Source organism: Pagrus pagrus (assembly GCF_965226575.1).
Source record: "Pagrus pagrus genome assembly, chromosome: 20".
Lineage (NCBI taxonomy): Eukaryota > Metazoa > Chordata > Actinopteri > Spariformes > Sparidae > Pagrus > Pagrus pagrus.
The window spans coordinates 9,176,625-9,199,338 of record NC_140207.1 but is presented as its reverse complement, the minus strand read 5'-3'; the positions used below and the strand labels follow the sequence as shown (position 1 = coordinate 9,199,338).

At 41.3% G+C, this 22,714-nt stretch overlaps 2 protein-coding genes across 5 annotated transcripts in view; one reads left to right on the top strand and one right to left on the bottom strand.

Moving 5' to 3' along the window:
• Positions 1-1,560: 1,560 nt before the first annotated feature.
• On the bottom strand, positions 1,561-18,142 carry LOC311249335 (uncharacterized protein). Its single transcript, XM_084340283.1, has 5 exons — positions 18,123-18,142; positions 4,554-4,698; positions 2,235-2,383; positions 1,979-2,112; positions 1,561-1,875 (listed from the first exon to the last, which is right to left on the bottom strand). Exons 2-5 carry the CDS (start codon positions 4,662-4,664, stop codon positions 1,727-1,729), a joined length of 543 nt encoding a protein of 180 aa, XP_084196409.1. The 5' UTR covers positions 4,665-4,698; positions 18,123-18,142; the 3' UTR covers positions 1,561-1,726.
• Positions 18,143-18,879: 737 nt separating this feature from the next.
• Positions 18,880-22,714, top strand: part of dlgap1b (discs, large homolog-associated protein 1b) — a 98,293-nt gene continuing 94,458 nt past the window's right edge. For 3 of the 4 annotated variants that reach the window (XR_014621153.1, XM_084340274.1, XM_084340275.1), the window contains exon 1: positions 18,882-19,217. The gene's annotated coding sequence lies outside the window, so the exon portion shown is untranslated. Of the gene's footprint in view, positions 19,218-22,714 lie in introns of all 4 variants that reach the window. The other variant, XM_084340276.1, reaches the window with a different exon arrangement.

The following is a 22,714-nucleotide window of genomic DNA, read 5'->3' as shown; positions in this document are numbered from 1 at the left end:
GAATGTACTGGACAATTTTATGGTGTCGCTTTGAATGGACCTGTAATCCCTGTAATTATGATACGACAAGGAATGTGAGCGAGTGCATGAGGAAGTTAGAGAGCCGGAGCGCTGGTGCTGACATAAGGAAACCTCATTTGATACAGTTGTACACAGCAGTTTTTTTTACTTAGTACACGGGGATACTTACACAGGGAAGAGCTTGTGCTAAGGAATAAGGAAACTTTTTGATTAGTTGATCAACACAAATGTTATTAAATGATAACGGATTAATAGTTTAAAGGTGCAATATGTCAGAATTTTGGCAGTTTTGAAGTTTTAATGCTACGTGTCGTGTTGAAAAGCATGTTTAGCAAGCTAACCAGCTACAGTAGCCCCAGCCCCTCAAAGCAGAACTGGAAAATAACATTTAGAAATATGTATTCATTAGCTTATAATTACCTAAATTAGAAATCTAGGATTGCAAATGTAATATTTTTAGATTTTGTGCTTTTAGTATGTAAAGTATAGTAAAAAAAAAAAAAAAAAAAGCAATGTAAGAATGTCTCCAATCGTGTTCTGAGAAATTGTGATGGGCATTTTCTATTGTTGTCATGACAGATTTTGTTTAGTTTCAGCTACTTTTTGCAGTGTAATAAAACGTTTATTACAAAGATTTTTTAATGTTTCGGTGAATCGAGGAAGAGTTAGTTATGTATTATTTTTTCTCTCATACTCATAATTTATTTCAACCTTAAAGGTGCTCTGTGTAGTTCTGGGGAAGAAACTTTAATCAGAAGAGAGAAAGATCTTCATTGACTGATAATTTTTTATGCCTTGTTGATTTATGACTGACCTTAAAGGACAACACAATTTCATACTGTTTGACTTTGTTTATATGTGGCGGACCCTGCCACCTGTATAGCTTCAAACAGTGTTCTGGGGACCTTCCTTTCCTCTGAGAACAGCTTGTTTATTCAGTTATGGGCTCTATAGAAATGTCTAAGTTTGTATTATTACCTCATTAATATTTTGAGGTTAAATATCTCTTTCCAAAACTACACTGTGCCCCTTTACTTTTATATATGTTTTGTAATATTATTTCTGTGTTGGAATATATTGTAAGAAAAATACTCCAATTATTAATAGTTTTGATATCTTTTGCCTCAACATTTATTCCATGTTACCACAGTTTAAAGGTCCAGTGTGTAGGATTTAGAAGGATCTGTTGGCAGACATTGAATATAATGTTCATAATCACGTTTTCATTAGTGTATAATCACCTGAAACTAACAATTGTTGTGTTTTCATTACCTCAGGTTCTCTTTCTCAGAGTCTGCCATGTTGCACCGCCGTGTTTTTATGGAAGCCCAGAACGGACAAACCAAACATCTTATCCTACCTAATCCTTCACACTGGACATTTGCATTTCTTTTCTCTCGTGGTGCTCCTATTAAGTTATTTTTTTTTGACTGTGAAAAATGTATAATAATTTAAAAATAACAAGAGAATGAATGACTTTTTTTAATTATTTTTTTTACATATTTTCTTTAATAGGTGAAATCATCTGTACATTCTCATATTTTAATTGTCATATTTTTGCAGTATTTATACATGAATTTCAGTATTTCTGTGACACATGGCATTTTTCAAATCTACAGACTGAGATTTCCACTCAGAAAAAAACAGATAAAAACATACAAACAACAACAACAACAAAATGATGAGTTAAACTCTAAGCTCATGTTCATAGAAAAAGTTTTCCTTGTGTCAATGCTATTTCTACAGGCGACATATTGGGTCCACTGTCAGTGTAAAGCGGTTGATTGCGATGCCTCCATGTGACCAGGGCGATGCGTGCCACAAACATAAAGATGGTAATAGCCAGGATAGAAGCTGAAGAGAGATAAGGAGGATTAATACATATATAAATCAATAAACAGTGTGCAGAGTGATTTAAAAAAAATCATATTGGAAAAGGAATGCAGTGTTCAACTACCTGCAAAGATGTAAGTACTACTTTCAGGAGAGCTGGAATTGCTCAGGACGCCTGACAACCACAGGATCACCACGGGGTAGACGGTCATAATATAACGCACGTGCTTGTCAAGGTGGAAGTTCTCTAACAGGAACCTGCGAGCGAAGGTAGACAAAGACAGAAGATTGGAGTTTCTTTGCTCGTGCGTCGTCTCTCAGGGGAAGAAAAAAAGACGCCAGCAGCTAAACGACAGAACGCAGCGGGGAGTCGGACTCACCAGCCTAACAACTTCATCAGAAGCAGCAGTAGTGTCAGCTTCGCACAGTCACATTTAGATACATCTGCCAGGTGCTGTAAGTATATCGTCAGGTTCAGCAGAGTGGAGAGAGTCCCCCATGTCGCGTATAGTGCTACTCCATTTTGCACCTGATTCAACACAGTGAAAGAAGCTTGAATGATGACAGACACAGATGTATATTTAGGCCACATATGATGATTCCCACCTTAAAAATACAGTTTACTATACAGGATCTGTCGCTTCTTCTTAATGTCAAGTGCAAGGACTGGAAACCAATCCCAAGGTCTTTGCTGCGGCCTAACTCGGCTGCTTCTTGCCTCCTAATCTCAGACCACAGTCGCCTTGTGCACAGACTTTGCACATTCAGTAGGACCGGGCATTTTGGCGAGGACTCACTCTTTAGATATGGGTGATGGAGCAGCCAGCAGCTTTGGGACCATAACTGGCTTCTTTTACCTTATAATGTGCCAGCAGTGTGCAGTGGGGCTCAACAAATGGACTACTACTGACTGATAACATGTCTTTTTAAAGGAAAGGTTTGACATTTTCAGAAAACCGCTTATTTTGCTTTTTTTGATTGGAGTTAGATGAACAGTAAACATGATGCTACAGCCGGCACACAGCTTGCTTAACTTAGCATAAAGACTGGAGAAGGGGGTGCTGGTTGTTTTGTTGTTGTTATTATTTGCACCGAGCCCGGCTAGCTGGTTCCCTCTGTTTCCAGTCTTTATGCTAAACCAAGCTAATCAGCCAAACACCTCTAGGACAGGCCAAAAGTGGCCTTCAGATTTTGACACCACCTGGTTAAAAATGAAATAAGGAGCTACAGTATATTGTCGAAGCTCTATAACAAGAAATCGAAAAATCTGCTGTCTTTTTCCATGCATTCCTCTTCCTTGGTGCCTACATTACCCACAATGCAACTCAACTACAGACAGTCAAGATTAGGGTGTGTTATGTTTGTAGCGGCTGCTGTAGCCTCGAGCTACTAGCCTCAAGCAGGGATGAGGAGCGGGCTACAGAGGCTGACTATTTCTAACGCCATAGCCCAATATTTTTTAGTAATTGTGTGCCTCCCTCTGAGCAACACTTGGCACAGTTCCCCTTTAATGAGCTAAGAAAAACAACACTTTTCAGATAATCAGACTGCAGATAATCACAAGTTCTGCCCCCTAAGTATTATCATTGTGCTGCCACTGTCGCAAGGACAACTTGGCCCCTTTCCGATTCCCTCGGAGTCACAACTACCGACAACACACAACAAACTGTAAATGTATCTGTTCGTTTAGTCTGTAACGGAGACAGAAATGGTGTCAGGCTGCAAGCCTTCATTTTCAGGGGAGATTTAGCGTCCGGTGGCATAATTGCATAGTGAAATTGAGGTTTAGGGAACAAATCTTGACGTTGATCGTGTCATTATTCTATCGCCATTATGTTGTGTGACAGACATTGCACTGTACTAGTTCATAATGATCCCTTAAACCAAAAAACTTTGCTTTTGAAGTCATACTCAAAACAAATAGGGGTCAGTATATCACCAGAGTAACAGCTGATTGCTGCTAACTGTAGCTGCCGATAGCTAATTAGATTGTTTAGCCGTGCATCTAGTGGTCCAGACTGGGCCAGGGTTAGCTGGTTAGCATGCTAACTTCAGCAGATATCTCTGCAACCCAATACAAAGACATCATAATGTAAAAACTGTCATTTCTTCACATTCTATTGATAATTTTTTATTTTTTTAATGTTTTCACTAACAATTTTTACACATTACAACTTTGACTAAAAAACAAATAAATCCAGTGTCCAGTGGAGACGTGGTTTCGAGTAGGACTTTTTAAGAAAGATGCTTATCAGTTTACATCTCAAGGATAGTTTCTTTATGCCGGCAGATAAGGATTATGTGTTGCAAGGAAATAGGCGTAAGAAGTTGTTCACGCATAAAACAAGAAGGAAACATCAGTCAATGTTCAAGTATAGTAAAGGTTCAAATGTAGCCTGAGGAGGGCCACTTGTAAAACATTTACTATGTTGTTGTTCTACATAAAATGGTTTCTTGATCTTTACTCAAACTCAGAGTGAGAGCCTTGGATTTCTGTCTTTTTGTACGTGTGCAGCCCTTCAGTCCAAAGAGCGCTTTCGTACATTGCTGAATGTGCAAATTTATTACTGTTTTTACAAGCTTTAACGTACTCTCTGTAAATCAAAGTCTCGCTTCCCCTTTTTTAATGTCATTCTCTTTGAAGCCATGTAGATCTAAAAGAAAAACAGTCCCCACACAGAAAAAAATGCCTATTTTACCAATATTCTGATGAGCCAGAGGTCTGTGTTTTGATGTTTGTGCAACCAGGCTCCATAGATCTTCAGTCCATGACAGGAGAAAAATAGGACCATGTAATCGGTGACCGTCATAAGTGCTGAGGTTATCAGCCCTGGCAGCAACAACCTATACGCACACAGGAAAGCAGACGTTTAAACTGTCAGGGGCGACGGCAGAAAATAACGCTGTTAATCATGTTGTTGGAAATGGAGGACCATGTTTGTTCGACCAACCTGAACTCACACACTTACTCTCTGTCATACAGAAACAACCATGTAATATTCAAGCAAACATTGATGATAATAGAGACATGAAATCCATAAGGTAGCACCGCCGGAGTGGTGTACATCCAGTCATAAGCGGTCCTGCGGGGAGCAAGGATAATATTGTTAGATTCGGGAGGGGAAAATACACCGCAGCAAACAAATTGAGCCTGCGGGGAAATAATCATACTAAGTCTGAGCAATCTGCGACATGTAAAGAGAAAATGACTGCACAGAGGAAGAATAAATTGCCTCTGGACGAGGTGGAGTGATTCGCTTGCGTGCAATAATGCAACGAAGGAGATAAAAGCATTAAGAAATAGACACAGTTATGGAGTGGGATGCAGGTATTAAGCATTATCATCTTGTGTAAATTATGTATGAAAATGCGACAAATGGTGCAGAAGCCTACCTTCTACAGAGTCCCACCAAAAAGTATATGAACATGGCAAAAACCCAGATGTAAATGAAATCCCAGACAAACAGAGCCCACTCAGCAGGAGTTATGGGTGTTAGGTACTTGAGTGTCACCTCCTCTGTCTCCTGCATGAAAACACCTGTATTGAGTTGAGCACAGCTGGTTATTTATTCCATAACTTACTTCCCGATGATGATTTGATTCATCTGACAAATATTCACCTGAATTAGCACCGTAACCTGCCAGAGTGTTGAGCATAAACGCAGTCAAAAAGGTAAAAAATCCAACAAACATGAGCACGACTCGGGCTGGGCTGTGGGTCGACATGATGATGGTCTGAGGGCAAAAGTCCACAAAAAGGATATAACTTCCACTTTTGACAATAAAGCATGAAGGACAAAAGCACAACAAAATAGTCTAAATGTAAGAGTTGAACCCACGTCTTCACATATCTACACATGCACGTCCTTCTGCTTCTTCCACAGCAAATGTAGTCCAGTACGTGCAGGTAATGAATGGCAGCGCCTCTACTAATAACCCTGCGTTGGCATGACATGTTGTATATTGTGTCATCCCTTTTTACAGTCCTGCACTGTGCATCTCTTATCTTCCCCGTCATAAACAATTATGACAACTGTTTAGTTGTTAAAAGCAGGTTGGAGATAAAAGACCAGCGAGTAAAAAGAAAATCAGGACATACTTAAATTAAAAATGTGTGAGACTTTAGAAGGAAACAGGAAGTATGCAGAACCGCCAGGGTGACCTGGATAGTCTCTACGAAGCCTAAACTTTACATGCCCTCAGTTACAACCCAAACTTTTGCTAATCGGAGCTAATTGGACGTGAGGGTGGCGAGAGTTCAGATCGAGCAGGTCACCAATCTTTACAAATCTATTTTACTGATATGATTTAATACGACGCATTGTTTAATGAATGCAGCATCAAATTAAATCAAGAATAATGAGGTTACAGCTGACCTGGAACTCATTACTTAAAATTACAGTAATCACATGTAATTTGTCATCGAGAGATTTAAATTTTTTCGTATTAAATGAAGTTATTGGACAATAAATGTGTTTTTTCTTGTGTTTCTCAGAAAACCATTCACATATTGATGTATTGCTATGGTACTGACTGTGTATTTAAAGCTCAAAGTTGGTTTATTATTTACTGTCTGTTTGCATTATGGGGCTGAAGTGAAACTTTAAGGCTCTAACATTGTTTTTATACTTTTATTTTATTATTTAATACGCCTGTCATCATGTAAAGACACTGCAGGTCGTGTATGTGCAGCTTTCTTCCACACAGTGGCACCATTGCATGATAGTGTGGCAGTGAGAGTGTACTGTATGTGCAGCATGAATTCAAAGCCAAGTATAAAAACTGAATCACAGGAGAGCTTTTATTCTGACGATCTGCTCCTGCTCAGAGACAGTTATTCAACTTTTTGTACTATACTGCAGTAAAATGTTGTACTCTTGCTTTGCTAAAATATTTCCATTTTCTGTACTTTACATTTATTTGACAAATTTGGTTACAATTTACTTTTGCAGATTCAGATTAATATCATAAAAAATACCCTACAAATATATATTGATATGTCTAATTATAGATTAAGATAAGACTTTATTGATCCCTGGGGGAAATTCACCAGTTACCAGTTACCACACTTTGGTAAAAGTGAAAGTCACCTGTATGAATAGTCTTAACATATCTGATATTGAATGTACTTTAGTATCAAAAATACACGTAAAAGTTAATGATACATTTTATGTACTTGAATGTTTATACTGTATACTATTGGTCGACTGATGATCAGATCAGCATTAGTATTAGCATCTGTCTGATTATTGTCGATACAATTTATTAATATTAAAATGTGCCAGTTTGACTCTGATGCAGCGTGTAATCTGCAAAGTAACTAGTTACTAAAGTTATCACATAAATGTAGTGGAATAAAAAGTAACATCCAAAATGTAGTGGAGTGGAAGTACAGTATAAAGCAAAGTACCTCTAAATTGTACTTGAGTACAGGAGTTGAGTAAATGTACTTAGTTTATTCGACCTCTGGTCAAACCGTCGCACTTTTATGCATCAATAATGATAATTCCCAAATATAATAATCATCACTTTGCATTATAAGTTCTTTCACTTTTAGTATCCATACAGTACATACTTTAAGTGTAGCAGGGTATTTTTCTACACTGTGTTTTTACTACTTTTGCTACTTCTGGTACTTCTGGTTCGGATGCCTACTTGAGTAGTTTTGTGAAGCACAGTCTTCTCAATTAAAACTAAAGTTAAATCAGTTAATGTCAATAAGAAAAATTACAAATGTAATGGATTACATGCATGCATCATGTAGACATTTTCAATCCAGTGCAGAAATGGTGGACCCCGAGACAATGAAAACGATTAGAAAGAGTGTAATGCAGATCATAAATAGTATCAAATACAGAGGAACATTTTAAAGATTGTAACTTTAATGGAGAGTTGTTGCTGTTTCAGAGGTTCAGTATTCAAAACCTCACACAGCATGATTTTTGGCTAAAACTGGGATAATAACACTCACATAATCCACAGAAGAACAGTTTGTGAGCAGGCAGGCAGGCGGGGGACACGGCAGCACAGCTGAGCTTCAACCTTTGTAAAGGGGGCACTCGACCCAGGAAACCTCCCCCGCCAGTTTCCTCACCCGGCACCAGATGTTACCTCGTGGTGTCTCGTACGCAGCCCTTTGTAATAATTAATGCAGCGCTCCTCCAGGAGAGCTTGCGTTAAAGGTTTTACGAACACACAATTATGAGTCATCCACACAGGTACGCACTCGCTTACACGGTCATATACTTGAGTTGGGTCATTACAGTCGCATATGTGGGAGAAACTGAGCGCTCTGTATTGACACTCGTGAACACTAGAAGTTCTTCATGACCATAAAGTCGACAAGCTCTTCCCGGTGTTGGAGGCTAAATTTACCTAAATAACTCTTAAAACTAGAGGTAACAGTGTTCGGCTGCTTTTTCTGATGTTATAATCCCACACTGTGTCTGGATGACTCTTTCAAGTTGACTGACTGATTGCTGTGACCCGTACTGCTGGCAGAGGACAAGGCCCAATTTGTCGGCTGCTCATCGTATAATGAATGAAATCATATCCAATTACACGCCCGCCATCTTTGATCACTTACATCGTGAGAGATATGTGCATGATGGGTATTATGGGGGATCACTGTCACTTCGGTAATAAAATATGATTCACTTTATGACTCATGTAGGTCTCTGCAGCTGTGAGTTCTCATATTCTGCCTCACACAGCGATTACATCCACAACGCTGTTAAATATTAAGCTTTTGTCAACATTTTTTTTTTTGTCAGGTTGCCGGCGAGAGAAGCAATTACCTTGAACTGACAAGGATCCGGATAAACAGAAAACAGTTTGAGGCTAGAAATCTTGATCAATCACGGGAGAAAAAAGTATTAGAAAAAATTCTTAAATTCGAATAGTTTTGCATGCCAACAGCGTCCCTGGCATCGTTTCTGTGCAGACTAGATTGGACAATTGGGACGTTCCTACATGAACCGTTTGGTAATTAGGGACCATGACTAACAAGCTCTGTGTATTCGGAGTGTTTATCTCCTCACAGCCCAGGCTATGTGACTTTCACGGCGTATTTGCGGACGACATTTGTGGATCCCTCTAGAACCGAGCCGCCTCCTAATGTCACAATTAAACTGCCGTGACCAATAGCGGTGGCTGTGCCAACTAGATTACAAATGAGGATGGCAAAGGACAACAAAGGTGAGAGCGGAGGATATTAGCCGCTAAATGCAATCAAGACTCGCTCCGAGTCCCAGAACAATAATTTAGACATTGCTGGGAAGTGTCGAAACGATTCACTCTGCAATATCCAACATTTAAAGATACCACGTACTCAATCCTCGAGATAAAAACGCTCCAAAAATGCTCTTTCTCAGGTGTGACTGAACAAAAATAGCGAGTTACACCACAGCAATGGGGTTTGTTAAGAAACAGAAAAAATAAATCGCCTCCTTTGACCAGCAGTAGACACCATATTTTCAGCTTTGATGGAAGTTTCACAGGGATCACATCCAATCTCACTCCCTCGTATCCGCACCTCTTCGCCTCAGACAGGCCTTCGCAAGAGATAAATCTCCACATATGAAACCACTTTGGTCGGTAAGAGGCTGTCAAAATAATATTTTCGTTCCTCTAACCACCTCTGTCTACTGCTGTGCTGTATTATGGCTGAACGTCAAGTTTGGACACAACACATAGGATTTTTTTTGTCTTTATTAAACTGACGATGTATACAGTATGTATTGTACAACCTTTCTCACCGCTGCTACTTCCCTGTCACTCAAACCCCGGGCGCTGCTACTGGAGTGTGAAGGCTAGAGGTGGGGAATCGCAGGATCCTTCAGACAAGCCAGGAGATGTTTGACTAAATCAGATTTTAAGGATTCGGAGGCCTAAAGTCACGTCTTGTCAACTTGACCTGAAATTGCCATCAGCACTACAGCTCAAACTCACTGCCACGACAAAATAACACATCACAAATGTGCGAATATGAAATATTAAAGGCCTATTTTTTTTGCCGTGGTGACAGCTCGGTGGCGTGCTCGATACTATGAAATATTTATTTATTTTGTTGAAAAGCCTTTGAAGGTTCACAGAGACATTTATTTACTTCTGGTGTAATCAGAGGCATGTGTCAGTAAAGGTGACAAATCAAAGGAAAACACAATGCATGCAGATGCTTCCACACATGGTATACAGGGTCACCGAATGGTTTGATGAAGTTAATTATACGCTGTGGCTTTCACAGTCACCAGGACACGCCCCAACTATACATCGATGGGAGAACAACCCCCGACCTGGAGGTCAGCGCGCTGCACGATGAGTCTGAGGGGCTGCATCATGTTCCTCCATTCAACGAGAAAAAAATAAATATACTCGTTCTCATTCCCCTTTTGTCCAGTTGGATTGTTGCAGACAGCCAAGCTTGGGGCCTTGAATTGTTGCAGTCTGGGCCATAGTTGATACATTATCACTGGACCAGAGCTGCAAAATATTGGAAACAGACGCCGCACCTCACCAACTCCCAAGAACTAAACTATGTCATATTAAACAAACTTCTCTTATAGATCTGGCATGGGAAAAATGAAGCATCGTGTGAGTTTTTCCTTTTCTTGACATGACACATGCTTCTATAACAGAGGATGTTCATCTTAGTAATTAATAATTTGCAGGTTAAAATGTTGTCAGCGATGAGAGAGTGCCATGGAGCTCAATTAACGCTAGTGCTGGTGTCAGCACCCCCATCTTAAATCATCTTCCAGTGAGCGTGGTACCATTGTGTTAGATAATCTCCGATACCATCGCCAAAACAACAGATAACACTCGCACGTATCTTTCAGAAAAATGGTGTTTATCCCCCGAACAGATTTCCAGAGATTTGCAGAATCTTTTCCAAGGATGTTGGAGTTGTTCTAGCAGCTTCTGATGGACCGTCACCTTCCTGAGACACTGTTTCCTGTCACCACCCTGTATGTTTGCTGTCATGTGGACTTTCATTCACACACACAGTGATATCCCAGCCGATTTTACAACTCCATTCCTGTCATGCAGCTCCACTCTCGGCTCTCGCGTGTTGTCATCGTCCATCATGTTCAGCTTGGTATGGAGAGCACAAACGGCATCTCCTACAAATGACCCAGAATTGAACCAAACAATAAGTTCAACGGAGTTAAATTGAATGTTTAATATGGGGGAGACAAAATGGCGGCCTCACAAATTTGACAAGCATATGTCAAGCAGTGGCTGCAGAGAGACTGATGTGGAGAGAAATGAGACTGCGGCCCGGCCCCTCTGCTCTGTGAAATGATTAATTATACCATTATGAGAGGATGTATCTCATTAAGGTACACATACTGTAGCTGTGGTTACCGTTAGTGGTGGATATAGAGTAATGATGCCCTCCCTGACACCCCAGCCACGGAGCTTTCCTTCAGCAAACTAACATTTAACAGCACATGTCTGCCTGCAGCGGCATGTCTCTCTTTCACCAGCCTTCTTTCTTTTCCATCCTCCATGATTTACTTTCATATCCCCACCACCCCCGCTCTTTCATCTCAGAATCCAGTAGTGTCAGAGCTATAAACTCCCAGCAGCACAATACACGGTGGTTTAGTGGCATTGTGAGAGTGTCTCAGACGTGGAATTGCTTGATTCCAGGGAAGGTTTTCATGGTTTTGTTTCTCACAAAGACTTTCTTTCCCTGAAACCACCTTTGTGAAAAAAATCCATTTTCAGGTGTTTCCTATATTCTATAATCGATGACATGTTATGATAACCGTGCCATCGCGCCATGTGATTCATCACATTTCCGAGCATCCGTTGTGACATCCACCAGAAATGTGGCTGCATTTATTGCATCTGGTTGCTGTGAAGAGGAATTACAATAACAGTGATGAAAATAGGAAACCATTTTCCCCCCAGGGGAGTTAAAGGAGACATTATGCTCATTTTCAGGTTCATAATCATCATAATCAGTTTTCTCCCCCTGTGACTGAGAAGCTCTGTATTCACTCCTGTCTCTTAAATCAAATCATATCAATTTTATTAATATAGCCCAAAATCATAATCACATCGCTCTTTAAGGCTCCTGCATACCCAATCTGCTCTGATTGGTCGGCTCGCACACGCCTGAGCCGGAACCGCCCACCGTGTCTCCGCTCAGCTCTCTTGTGTTTCAGCTTCAAGTTAGCTTCACTTCTACCATGAAAATAGGCATAAATTATGCAAATGTGTGACATGGTGACAGAGTGTGATGTCAAGAAGTCACAGAATTAAAGGCGGGACTACTGACGAGCGTTTCGGGCACTTCAGGAGCAGCGTTTTCTGTCGGAGAGAGGAGCTCCCATTGGTGCAGACTTTGAGCTTTTTTAACTTTCAAGATGATTTACATGCACAAGAACATAAATAACACACTGAAGGAAAGAGAAAAAAACAACAAAGCATAATAGGTTATTACCATGTGGCTGCAGTGTATCATGGTCTACCGAAGCCATCGTCAGTAGAGATGTATTCCCTCAATTTATTCACCTTGATTGAAAGTAATTAACCCTGGTTGGCGGGTAGAACAGTCTGACAGCCTTTTGTAACTACATTTATTTGTCTCTTTATTATAAACTTGAAACGGTGACAAAATTTACAGTCTACTTCACCTCCAATTTGAGGCCCGCACAGTCAAAGAGCTGCACTTGCAGTAAAACTGTAATGACTCCCGCTTCTGTCTTGTTTGGAGAGCAGAGATATGTCACGATGAATGTGACGTGGACTGACTCTTTTCCAAGGTGACAGTCTTTAGTCAATATAAGAGGAGCCCCTCTGACACCTGTCACTTCAGTAGGGGCATACTGAATTAAGGGGCCAAAGAAAAAGGAAAGGGAGTCAGGGAGAGAGAAAAGAGAGAGGCGAGGGAGAGGGCAAAGAGCAAAGAAAGCGAAGAGAAAGCAGTGCAGTGAAGCGGAGATAATGTAGTCACTGTTTGGTTCTCTCAGCACCTTCTACCTGTCAGTGAACAGTTCAAGCAGGAATTGCTCCCGCCTGTCTCTACCGAAAGGACATGGCGGCTACAGAATGACAACACGGTGGCAGAAAGTAACAACACACTGCCATAGTGCCAATATGAAGAGCTCTCTCCCAGGGGCGAGAGCTCCCTCACAGAAATTCAAGGCTCCGGTGTAATGAAAGCCCGCTGGAATGTATAAAGCATGCTGTGCCGAGGTTGAACACTGGCTATTAGACAGACTATCCCCAAGTCCTCCTCATAACTGAAGGGTCAACGCTTCAATTTGTGCAGCAGAGTGTGTTCATCCGCAGCGTGTCCTGTCCCAGCGTCTCTGAGCTGAGTACTTCAGTTAATTTGCTCACTGCTAAATAATAGAAATGTCGTCCTGAACGACAGCTTAGCGTATTGACAGAAAATTGATTGGACTTTTGGGGGAAATATTTATTTTTGCTTTCTTTCTGAGAGTCAAATGAGAAGATGGATGCAACTGTCCTATCTGTGAGTCTGTTAGCTTGAATCAGCATAAAGACTGGAAGCATAGCTAGCCCTAAAGCTTACTAATTAACTCATTATATAGTGTTTGTTGTAGTCCGGCACATAACCAGAGAGCTCAAGGCTGGTTGTTTCCCCCCGCTGCCAGTTTGTGTGCTAAAGCTAACAAGCTCCTGGCTGTAGCTTCATCAAAGTCCAACAAGATTGGCTAAAATGTTTCCTGGTTTGGCTTTTGGAGACAAGGAGTGAGATATGTGTGTGTGTGTGTGTGTGTGTGTGTGTGTGTGTGTGTGTGGTTTATCTCTTCTCTTATAACATCTCTGCTAGCTAGTTGCGTGTGTTTTTAAAACTTATTTAGGCATATTGTTACGGTGATATGTCTCATCATCACTTACATTGTCATCTTCTTCTCTGTTGATCAGCAAAATGTTGTACTACATCGATAGGACAGTTTATCTTAACTCCATTTTTCTGACAGTTGACCCGTGTTAGTATAGAGCAGCTGATTGGATTTACACTAAGTGACTGATTAAAAGCAAAATAAGGAATTGTTAGTTGCAGCTGATGATTGAAGAAAAGGAAAATCACGTAATCTGTAGAGCATGTTAACTTATACCACTGATGTAAGTACAGATCTTTACATTACATCTGGTTCAGGACTCTGACGTTCGCCTTAATCCACAAATCTTGTTCCATCTCGCTCAGCCGCTACACTGACAGGCGCCCGCTTTACCGTTCTCACTTGTCCTGTTCAATGTTTAATGCTTTCGCTATGAATTTCTTCTGTAAAGTTTAGGGAAGTGTGAAGAGAACAAGTCCTATAGAGAAGGAACGCCGCATGAAAATGGGAAAATAAAAGTGTAAGTGCTGCGTGTCCTGTTCTGGAGGATGAAGAAATATATTTTAAAAAACCCCTATGGGTGAACGGAGATGTGTTGGACCCGCGCTGGTCTGCAGGGTTCACAGGGTTCACGTTAAAATAACACTTTACTGTAAAAAGCGAACAGACAGCGGGAACTGTAGACCCATGTATGACTGTATCTGAGTAATTCTTGAGACTTCACCACTCATCAAGTTTTTCAGCAATGAATCCACTCAGTGCATTTGAATGAACTCACTCCACAGACAACTGCGATATGATTAGTTCATCCTTGTGTAAAGTGTCCCCTGGCCCTTTTCAGACCAGGCCCTGGCGGTACACACACACACACACACACACACACACACACACACACACACACACTTAACAAATGAATGCAAGCACACAAACAGCTTCTTCAGTGAGGGCAATATGTTGTTGTGATATCAGCATTTCTAAAGCTTTTCTTTTTCAGGCCTCACGGAAACACTCGTTGTGTATTCCACCCCCTGCGTCTGAATTATTCAGCTTCAATGCCATTTCTATTCTTAGTGCTTCTACTAGTGTTTGGATGGCTGCTGAATAAACTGAAGTATACAGTAAACAACATATATGTCTTATAGTCACCCACTTACAGCTCTGCTCATTAGCTTGGCATTAGCTCGGATCAGACGCGTACATGTAATGAGTTATGGTTTTCCTGGGCTAAAAAGATGCGTATCGTCAATTGAGCAATTAGAAAAATGCAACATGTTCTGGTGTGCTTGCACCATCTGCTCTTTATATTAAAAATGTGCACGCACACGCAGCAAGGTTGAAATTAGATACCGATGTTTACATGTCACTTTTCAGGCGGGAATTCATTTGCGCCAAGACAAAGAGGGCCTGAATTAAATCAAGTCGAAAAGCGATAGTCTTCAAGGGAACATCAAAGCGTTGCAGATGTCCCTCTGGGCCATTTCACGAGCATCGATCGAAAAATGCTGGGTGGGAACGTGCTCACGGTCTCCCATCCAGTGAAACTGATTTCATCCAGCCACGCCTCGTAGCTGAGATCTGCTAATCCCTCAAGTCTGAAATTGTTCTGCGAGAAGCTGAGAGAAGAAAAGGTGAGTTGCAGTGGAGGGAGAGATGGGAAGGTGAAGCTGAAACTGTGGGTGACATCTGCTGCATACTCCCGCTGCGATCAATAACGCTGCCACAGATGAAAACATGAGTTTGCCCTTTTTTTTTCAAAACAATGTTATGCAATTCAGATTCCTTCATTCATCTTGGCGAGCAAAACGTGTCATTTGATGTTTTGCTATCATTTATAAACACGCTCATTAAGCCTGCGCTGTCACAAGGCTGTCATTGCTGTGGCAGCATCAGCAGAATTTTTAATGATGCATGTGGAATGATTAATAATTCACATTAATGGGGCTCGTGCTTCATCTGCCGGCGTCATGAATTTGATTAATCAAATAAATTGCAGTGTAATTATAAGCCGCAAGATTACTCTGTTGAGAGGCGATGTATGTGAACCACATGCAGAATGTGTTGAAGAAATGCATATTTAACAAGAATGAAATGCAGCACAATGGCTGCTTAAATGCTCAGTTTAAGGCTCTGACAAACTGCAAAAGTGTGATTTAATGGGAACTGTGAACCCAAATGAAGCTAACAGTTACTTTGCACTCTCTGTGTCATCTTTCATATGTTTGCAACTACCTCCTTTGGTATGAATTATTAATAAATAGCTGGCTGTTGCATGTTGAGCCAGGGAGAGAGGGGTAAAACACGGACTGGAGTCTGCCACAGACAGGATCGTCAATGCACACACACTTGCAGTCAATCACAATTAATCTGGAAACGTTAAACGTGTTCAAACATGGATTAAAAAATAAAAATTATATCATTTTTCAGCTACATTTTTGAGTGAAATTTCCATTTTGTTGAATGTGAGTTGTCGGAGCACCTCAGGGATTTTAGGTTGAGAGGATTTTATGTAATATCAACAAACACATTTGTGTATTTTTCTGTTTTCTCAGCCTCGAGAGAGGCGAGCTACTTAACACAGTGTGACGTCTTGGCTTGCATCATGAATGTACTGTACTTCAGGATGCTGTGACGCAAACAAGATCACACATGCTTCCTGAGGGACTCAATGCACCAGCACAGGATCCCTACACACACACACACACACACACACACACAAAGACACTCTTTAATTTGAATTTACTGTATCTTAAAGACACACAGCCTCCATGTTTAAGCCTATATGAATGGCAGTGCTTGTTGCTCTCAAAGATTTACTGCAGCGGGCCAATTGAGTTGTTCCCCCGAAGAAAAATCAGTCATCACGCTGGGATCAGTCGAGATTAATCCGTTACATTCGAGTCAAAGGGAGAGCGAAGGGGAGAAAACTGCAATTTGGTCAAAATTAGCACAGTTTGCTATGATTGGTCGCGTCAGTTCATTAATAACGCTCCACTGGCAACACTCTAAATCAATCGTATTTGCATACAGTGCAAGTGTGGCCACTCATTAATCCTCTGCTTATTTTTTCTCTCTGCCTCTCTTCATGGGTTATGTCAAGGGAGAATATTGATTTCCTCGACACTTTCAGGGAATGCCTCTATTGACTGAATGCCACCAATAAATTGTTCATTGCCGGTTGATGGAAACGCCTCAGGCCGCAGTAAATCCCCCGATAGCGTCTCAATGGAGCGATCTTCTTATGCGGTGACACATCCAAATCAGAGTCTTCTAATTTAAATACAGAACGGATTTTGTTTAAAGTCCATACTAACAGTCACCAGTAGCCTACAGCCTGTTCAATCTGCTGCTGCTCCTCCTGTTGCCAGGGTTATGCCACTGAAGTATGCAAGCTTGTTATTAGATCTAGGCAGCCTGGCAGGCACAGAGCAGAGGCCCTGGCTGGTTTGCTGGTTCTTGCTGTCTCCCAGCAGAGTAGCCTCCAGTCATTCGTCAGTATCACTGCTACAGAGAGACAGAGTGATGTGAGAAGTCTGTGTGATCTGCCTGTGCGCACTGTGTTGCACAACTGCCTCTGCAGTCTTTCTTTTTGTGTGTCTGTGTGTGTTTCTGGCCGAGGACAAATACTGTACCCACACAGAAATTGCCCTAATGCTCCTTAACACAAATGTCACGATGTTATGCTATGTTTAATTTTGCAGCCCATTTTTCTTTTATATGAATAGAATTATACAAGAAATGGAGAATGCAATATATATTTTTAATTTGATGGGAAAAAACACCCTTGAAAATTGCAGTTGGCAAAACAATAGCTCATATTTAGTAGCTGTGTTGGAGCTTTCCAGCATGTAGCATGATATTCCCAGGTTCGGGGAGTAATAGAATACATGTAACAGGATTAGGTAATTAGGATACAAAGAAGGAAACTGTATTCTGGTAAAATTTCAGGGGGAAAAAAAGAGGGGATTGCTAACAGGATAACAATTTCAAAGTAAATAATGATGTACCAGTCTGTAACCAGGCACATTACAGTAAAACCAAATACACAATTCTTACAAAATACACACTTGTTATAAATTATAGCCATCATATTGATATTTATTTTCTCTAGTCTTTGTTTGGTATTGAATTAATCTATAAGTAACGGAAAGTAATCAAGATACATTACTTTTATATCGTGATACTTGGATTACATTACTGACTACATCTTTTAAACAGGTAATCAGTAACTTGGAATACAAACCCTCCTAGATATTCCTCTTGTCCAGTTGTTATTAGATTTCTGTTTTATGAGCCCTTTAATGTCATTTCCTCTTAAAAAATTGCGATTGATTTTTTACCATTAAAAATAAATCAATAAATCAATATGTCTGCAGTTATTAATAAAGTAAGTAAATACTTAATTGTTTGGTTTATAAAATGTCAGAAAATGGTGCAATATGTTACCGCAAATCCCAAAATGGCGTCCTCAAATGTCTCCTTTTGTCCACAACCAGAAGATATTCAGTTTCCTGTCCGGGAGGAGGAAAGAAAACAGAAACCTTCACAAATAAGAAGCTGGAACCAGGTAAATTTAACTATTCTTTTTGTAAAATAAATAAAAGTGATTAATAAATGATCAGAATAGGCTAGTTAGTGATACATTTAATAGTTCACAAGTAATGAAGTCCACTCAGCTAGGCTACTAGCTTGCTCAGTTGTCAGAGAGGTGTGGTTGATATACGTGAAAAGAAATGCTAGTGTTAAATGTAGCCCTATATATATGTGTTTATATATATGTGTTTTATTATTTTCAAGTGACTGATACAGAGATAAAAACACAATGGTCTCGCTATTCCTGGTTGCTATTTAGCTGAATAACAGGAAATAAGCTAACCTAAGACGAGCCGTTTTTTAGCCCTTAGCTAGTTGAAGTCCACTTAGCTGAGATGGTTGAGTGAAAGAAATGCTAGTAAGTATTTATTGTTTTATTTTTTTAATATATATTTTCTGATACACAGATAAAAACACATTGGTCTGACTATTCCTGGTTGCTATTAGCCTAGCCTTTAGCCATTAGCCTTTAGGCCCAACCTCCAGCTACTAGTTAACTATTGATTAATTAAACGCACCTGGGACAACTGACTTTTATTAACAACAACAAAAAACGTATACTCAAATAATGAACATACACATCATCACTTACCAATGTTATTGACTTTACGTTTCGTCTGTTTCTGACAGTTGTGCAGGATTATGTAAAGTGTCTGGACCGGGGGTGCCGGTGCCGCTGCAGGAGGATCCGCACGGTGAGACTCCATGTCGGACTTTCCCTCCCTCCGCTCATGTGAAGCGCTGTTTCATACGTTCAGTGATGCCTCTGCAGCCCACAGACGGGAGCGATACAGGAAGATAGTACAGTGTGTGGGACCTTACCATCCAAGTGACGTCCTGTATGATCACCTCCCCCCTACTTGTGCTCTTCGACGCGATTTCGGAGGAAAATTCAGAGGATTTACTCCCGAGGCGATTCTCGGACGGCCACTCTCCTGTGTTGACAAGGTAAGAGGGGCCAAATGCGCAAATTGTTTTTTCTCCTTTTCATTCATTCTGCAGCGGGGATTTATTTGCACTTGTCATCACTCAAAACACACGCATTTCTTCAATGTAAACATGTTTCGTCAGGCACTTTTTCTCCCCCCCTCCTCCCTCACTGTGCAGCCCTGGGTGTCATGTTGTCAGGTTGTGCATGATGATGGGTCTGCATGATTTGACATTTCCATAACTTTCTTATAATCCCAGACACTTAAGGAGATTATGTAATTCAATTTTAGCAAAGTTTATAGACTGCATCCCCCCTCCTGCTGTGGTCCCCCCTGTAAGTGATCATGAGGCTAAAGGGTATGAAATATCCAATCAGCCTTATTCATGCTGCCTGGAAGCAACAACGTCTGCAAATGCGTCTTAAGAGGATAACATGCAGAATTTTCCTCCTCTATTGCTTTAAAAAAAGACAAATCTGAGCTGCCACTTGTGGGACCAGGGTCCAGTAATGACCAGCAGAACATGTGCCATCATATCACACTCTCAGAGGTGTTTATCTGACCACACTCTGAAGCCTTGCAGCCTGTAGACCACTGATGGCTGCTGGGGGGCACTTACTCTTACAGCCATGTCAATCTGCTCTATGGGTTCAACCCAGTCTCCTTTGGAAATTGGCTCTGTGTTGCATGTGGTTCTGCACAGACAGCACTGCCCCTGCTAGACCGAATGTGTGATCCCAGCCATTAAAAACAGCGCCACAAGTAGCAGCGAGCAACATTACATCTGTAAATTACTCTCTACACTAACTCCAGCTGCGGTGTGAATGGATCACTTGTCTGACGTACAGCAGTTGGTCGTACCGGAATAAAGCTGCGTTAATGGCTCCTGGTGTAGATGAAAATGATGTGCTACTGGAATAGGCTCTGTAATTATTGCTGTTTGTATGTGTGTGAAGGAGGGCGCCGAGCCAATTGTTATTCTGACTCGCAGCGAAATCCAAGGACGATAGTGAGGGATCAAGGCTACGAGGTCAATCGAAAAGCTGTTGGTAACCTCCTGAAAATAATACAGGAATGTGAATATTGACTGAACCGACTGATCCTCCAGATTTGGCTAATGCGCTGCAGAATAAGAGGCATATTTAATGACTCCCCTTCTCTTCTCTTTATCTTCTTTTTCCTTGCCGGCTCCGAGTGAAAGGCACTGCAAGGCAGACATTTTTCGCGTCCTCTTATCTCAAAGAAGCAGCGAACAGTCCCCACAATCTGTTGATCTTCCTTCGGTGCCTGTGCCACTTCCTTAAACCGTAAAAGTGCACACTTTCCTCGTTAAACACAAGGCCCCGGCATCTAATGCTGCTGCTCCCCTTCCCATCCCCCCACCCCCCCATCAGAGACCCTCTGCATCTCGCTCCAATGACTGACTGCAGTGGCTTCATACGACTGTTGGAGCGATCATTAGCTGCCTTTTTCTCATTGCCTGTCAGATAATGATGGACTGAGTGTTGAACTCTCAACCCCGCGCCTCGGCTTCATTAGCTTTCTTTTTGTCTTTGTCGGCTGTAGTAGCTTCCTCCTGCATCATTTTCATATGTCTCACTCACCTCACAGATGGAGAGATTAGAAGAATAACCCGACTTGAGTTCCTTTTGTGACTCTTTCTTATTCCCATCAGTTAGCCGAGGGCTTATCCAGCCCCTGCCTGTTTTGTCGTGCTATTGCTGAGCTAAGCAGCGCCGCTTTCGTTAAAACGCGATGAGATCTGCTCCGCCACAAAATACCTGTAAACACCACCTCAACCGCTCGCTTTCCACAAGCTGCCAGTGGAATATTAAGGATGCTTTGGAGAGGAGATGAGGGGCTGTTGAATATTTAAAAATCTCTCTATATTTTTTCACACTTCTTCTTCCATACCGAGCAAGTCAGGCTTTGCCATGTAATTATGCAGATAATGCTGTCCGGATCCAAATGTGTCATCGCAGGCAGTCCAAATGGCCTTATTTGTGCGTTTGCTGTTCTGTTTTGAGCTCCTCTTTGAAGCCATGGAAGCCTGAAATTAAAATGAAATTAAAAAAAAGGACCATCAGATGTGAGCAGCCTGAAGGGCAGAAGGAGGCTTAGACTACTAGTGGCACAAATATTGCTTTCTAAGACCCCCGAGGGATTACAATAAAAATAAGGGATGATGACGGCAAAGAAGATTTTGCAATGCACAGCGATGACATAGCTGTTACTCGTAACTTGTCCCCCTCAGGTTTTATTTTGGAAGGGCCAGAAGTCACAATCGTGTCGTAATGATGGTCGTGGATGACAGCGATGATGAGTCAGCTATAGCACTGCTCTCTGATGTGCCGTAGTTCCAGGCCGTGTTCTCTTCTTTGTTGAATTTTAATTACACTGCACTGTTCTCCTGAGCACAGCCCCGTCCGGTCCCAGTACGTCTTCAGTAGTTCACTGAGAAGAACAGGACATCTCCTGTTTCCAAGGCATCTCTCTCTGTCTCTCTCTCTCGCACCAATAACACTTACTAGTTTGGCTTGAGGGAACTCTTCAAGCACTCCGGCACTAGTCCTGTAATCTTAGCCTGCGCACTTTTCCGGCGCACTTAGCTGCTGAGATTGGCCGTATGGGAGCCATGAGCAGGCCAATTTGATTTCTACTGTGGATTTTTTATTTTTTATTTTTTTTGGGGGGGTAGAACAAGCTGTGAGCTACCTCGAGGAAGTCGGTGGAGAACCGTGTTCTTGTGCACCTCACTGTGAGGTTTAGAGAGAGCTGAAGTTCTTTATAAAGCCTGTATTCACTGAAGACTACAGGCCCTCGTGAGGAGTGTGTGTGTGTGTGTGTGTCACTGTCGATGAAATAAGCCTCACTGTACCCGGGTAGATTGATACTCACGCTGAATGAACATAGACTCAGTGCTCGAATACTTTTTTTTACTAATCCCGCTCCTCTGAGATTATCTGCCTTTTGAGGAGTTTTAAGCTGTAAAAAAAATCACTTTCTGCTCCGAAGGATTTAAACTCGATCGCAGCACATGTTCATTTAGCCGTCCCTTTGACTTCACTGACAAATATAATTTATTTGGGGGTTGAAACCATTACCGAGATATTGTTCTGCAACTGAAGCATGAGGTAAAGTACATTACAGTTACTGATGATGTCACTTTGCAGTACATTACAGTGTTCTGCTGAGGGATTTGTGTCTGTGCAGCAGCTTTTTAGTCACATCTATTGAATGTCTGATGAAGACTGTTGTTTACCATTACAGCTTCCCTTCATGCCTGCAGGACTTACTACAGTCTGCGCCTCAGGCTCCCTCTCTCTCTCTCTCTCTGTTGATATTGTTTCTCTACAAACATTTATAAACACAGTTTATATAGTTATAGTTTAATCTCTCTGTCAATGCTTCTGTCTTGACCAGCTGCCTTAATCTGCATCCAAATAAAACAACTTTAGACTTTCAAATGTCAAATTGTGCGTGCAGGTGATTCACCAGTCCTTCCCAATAACTTCT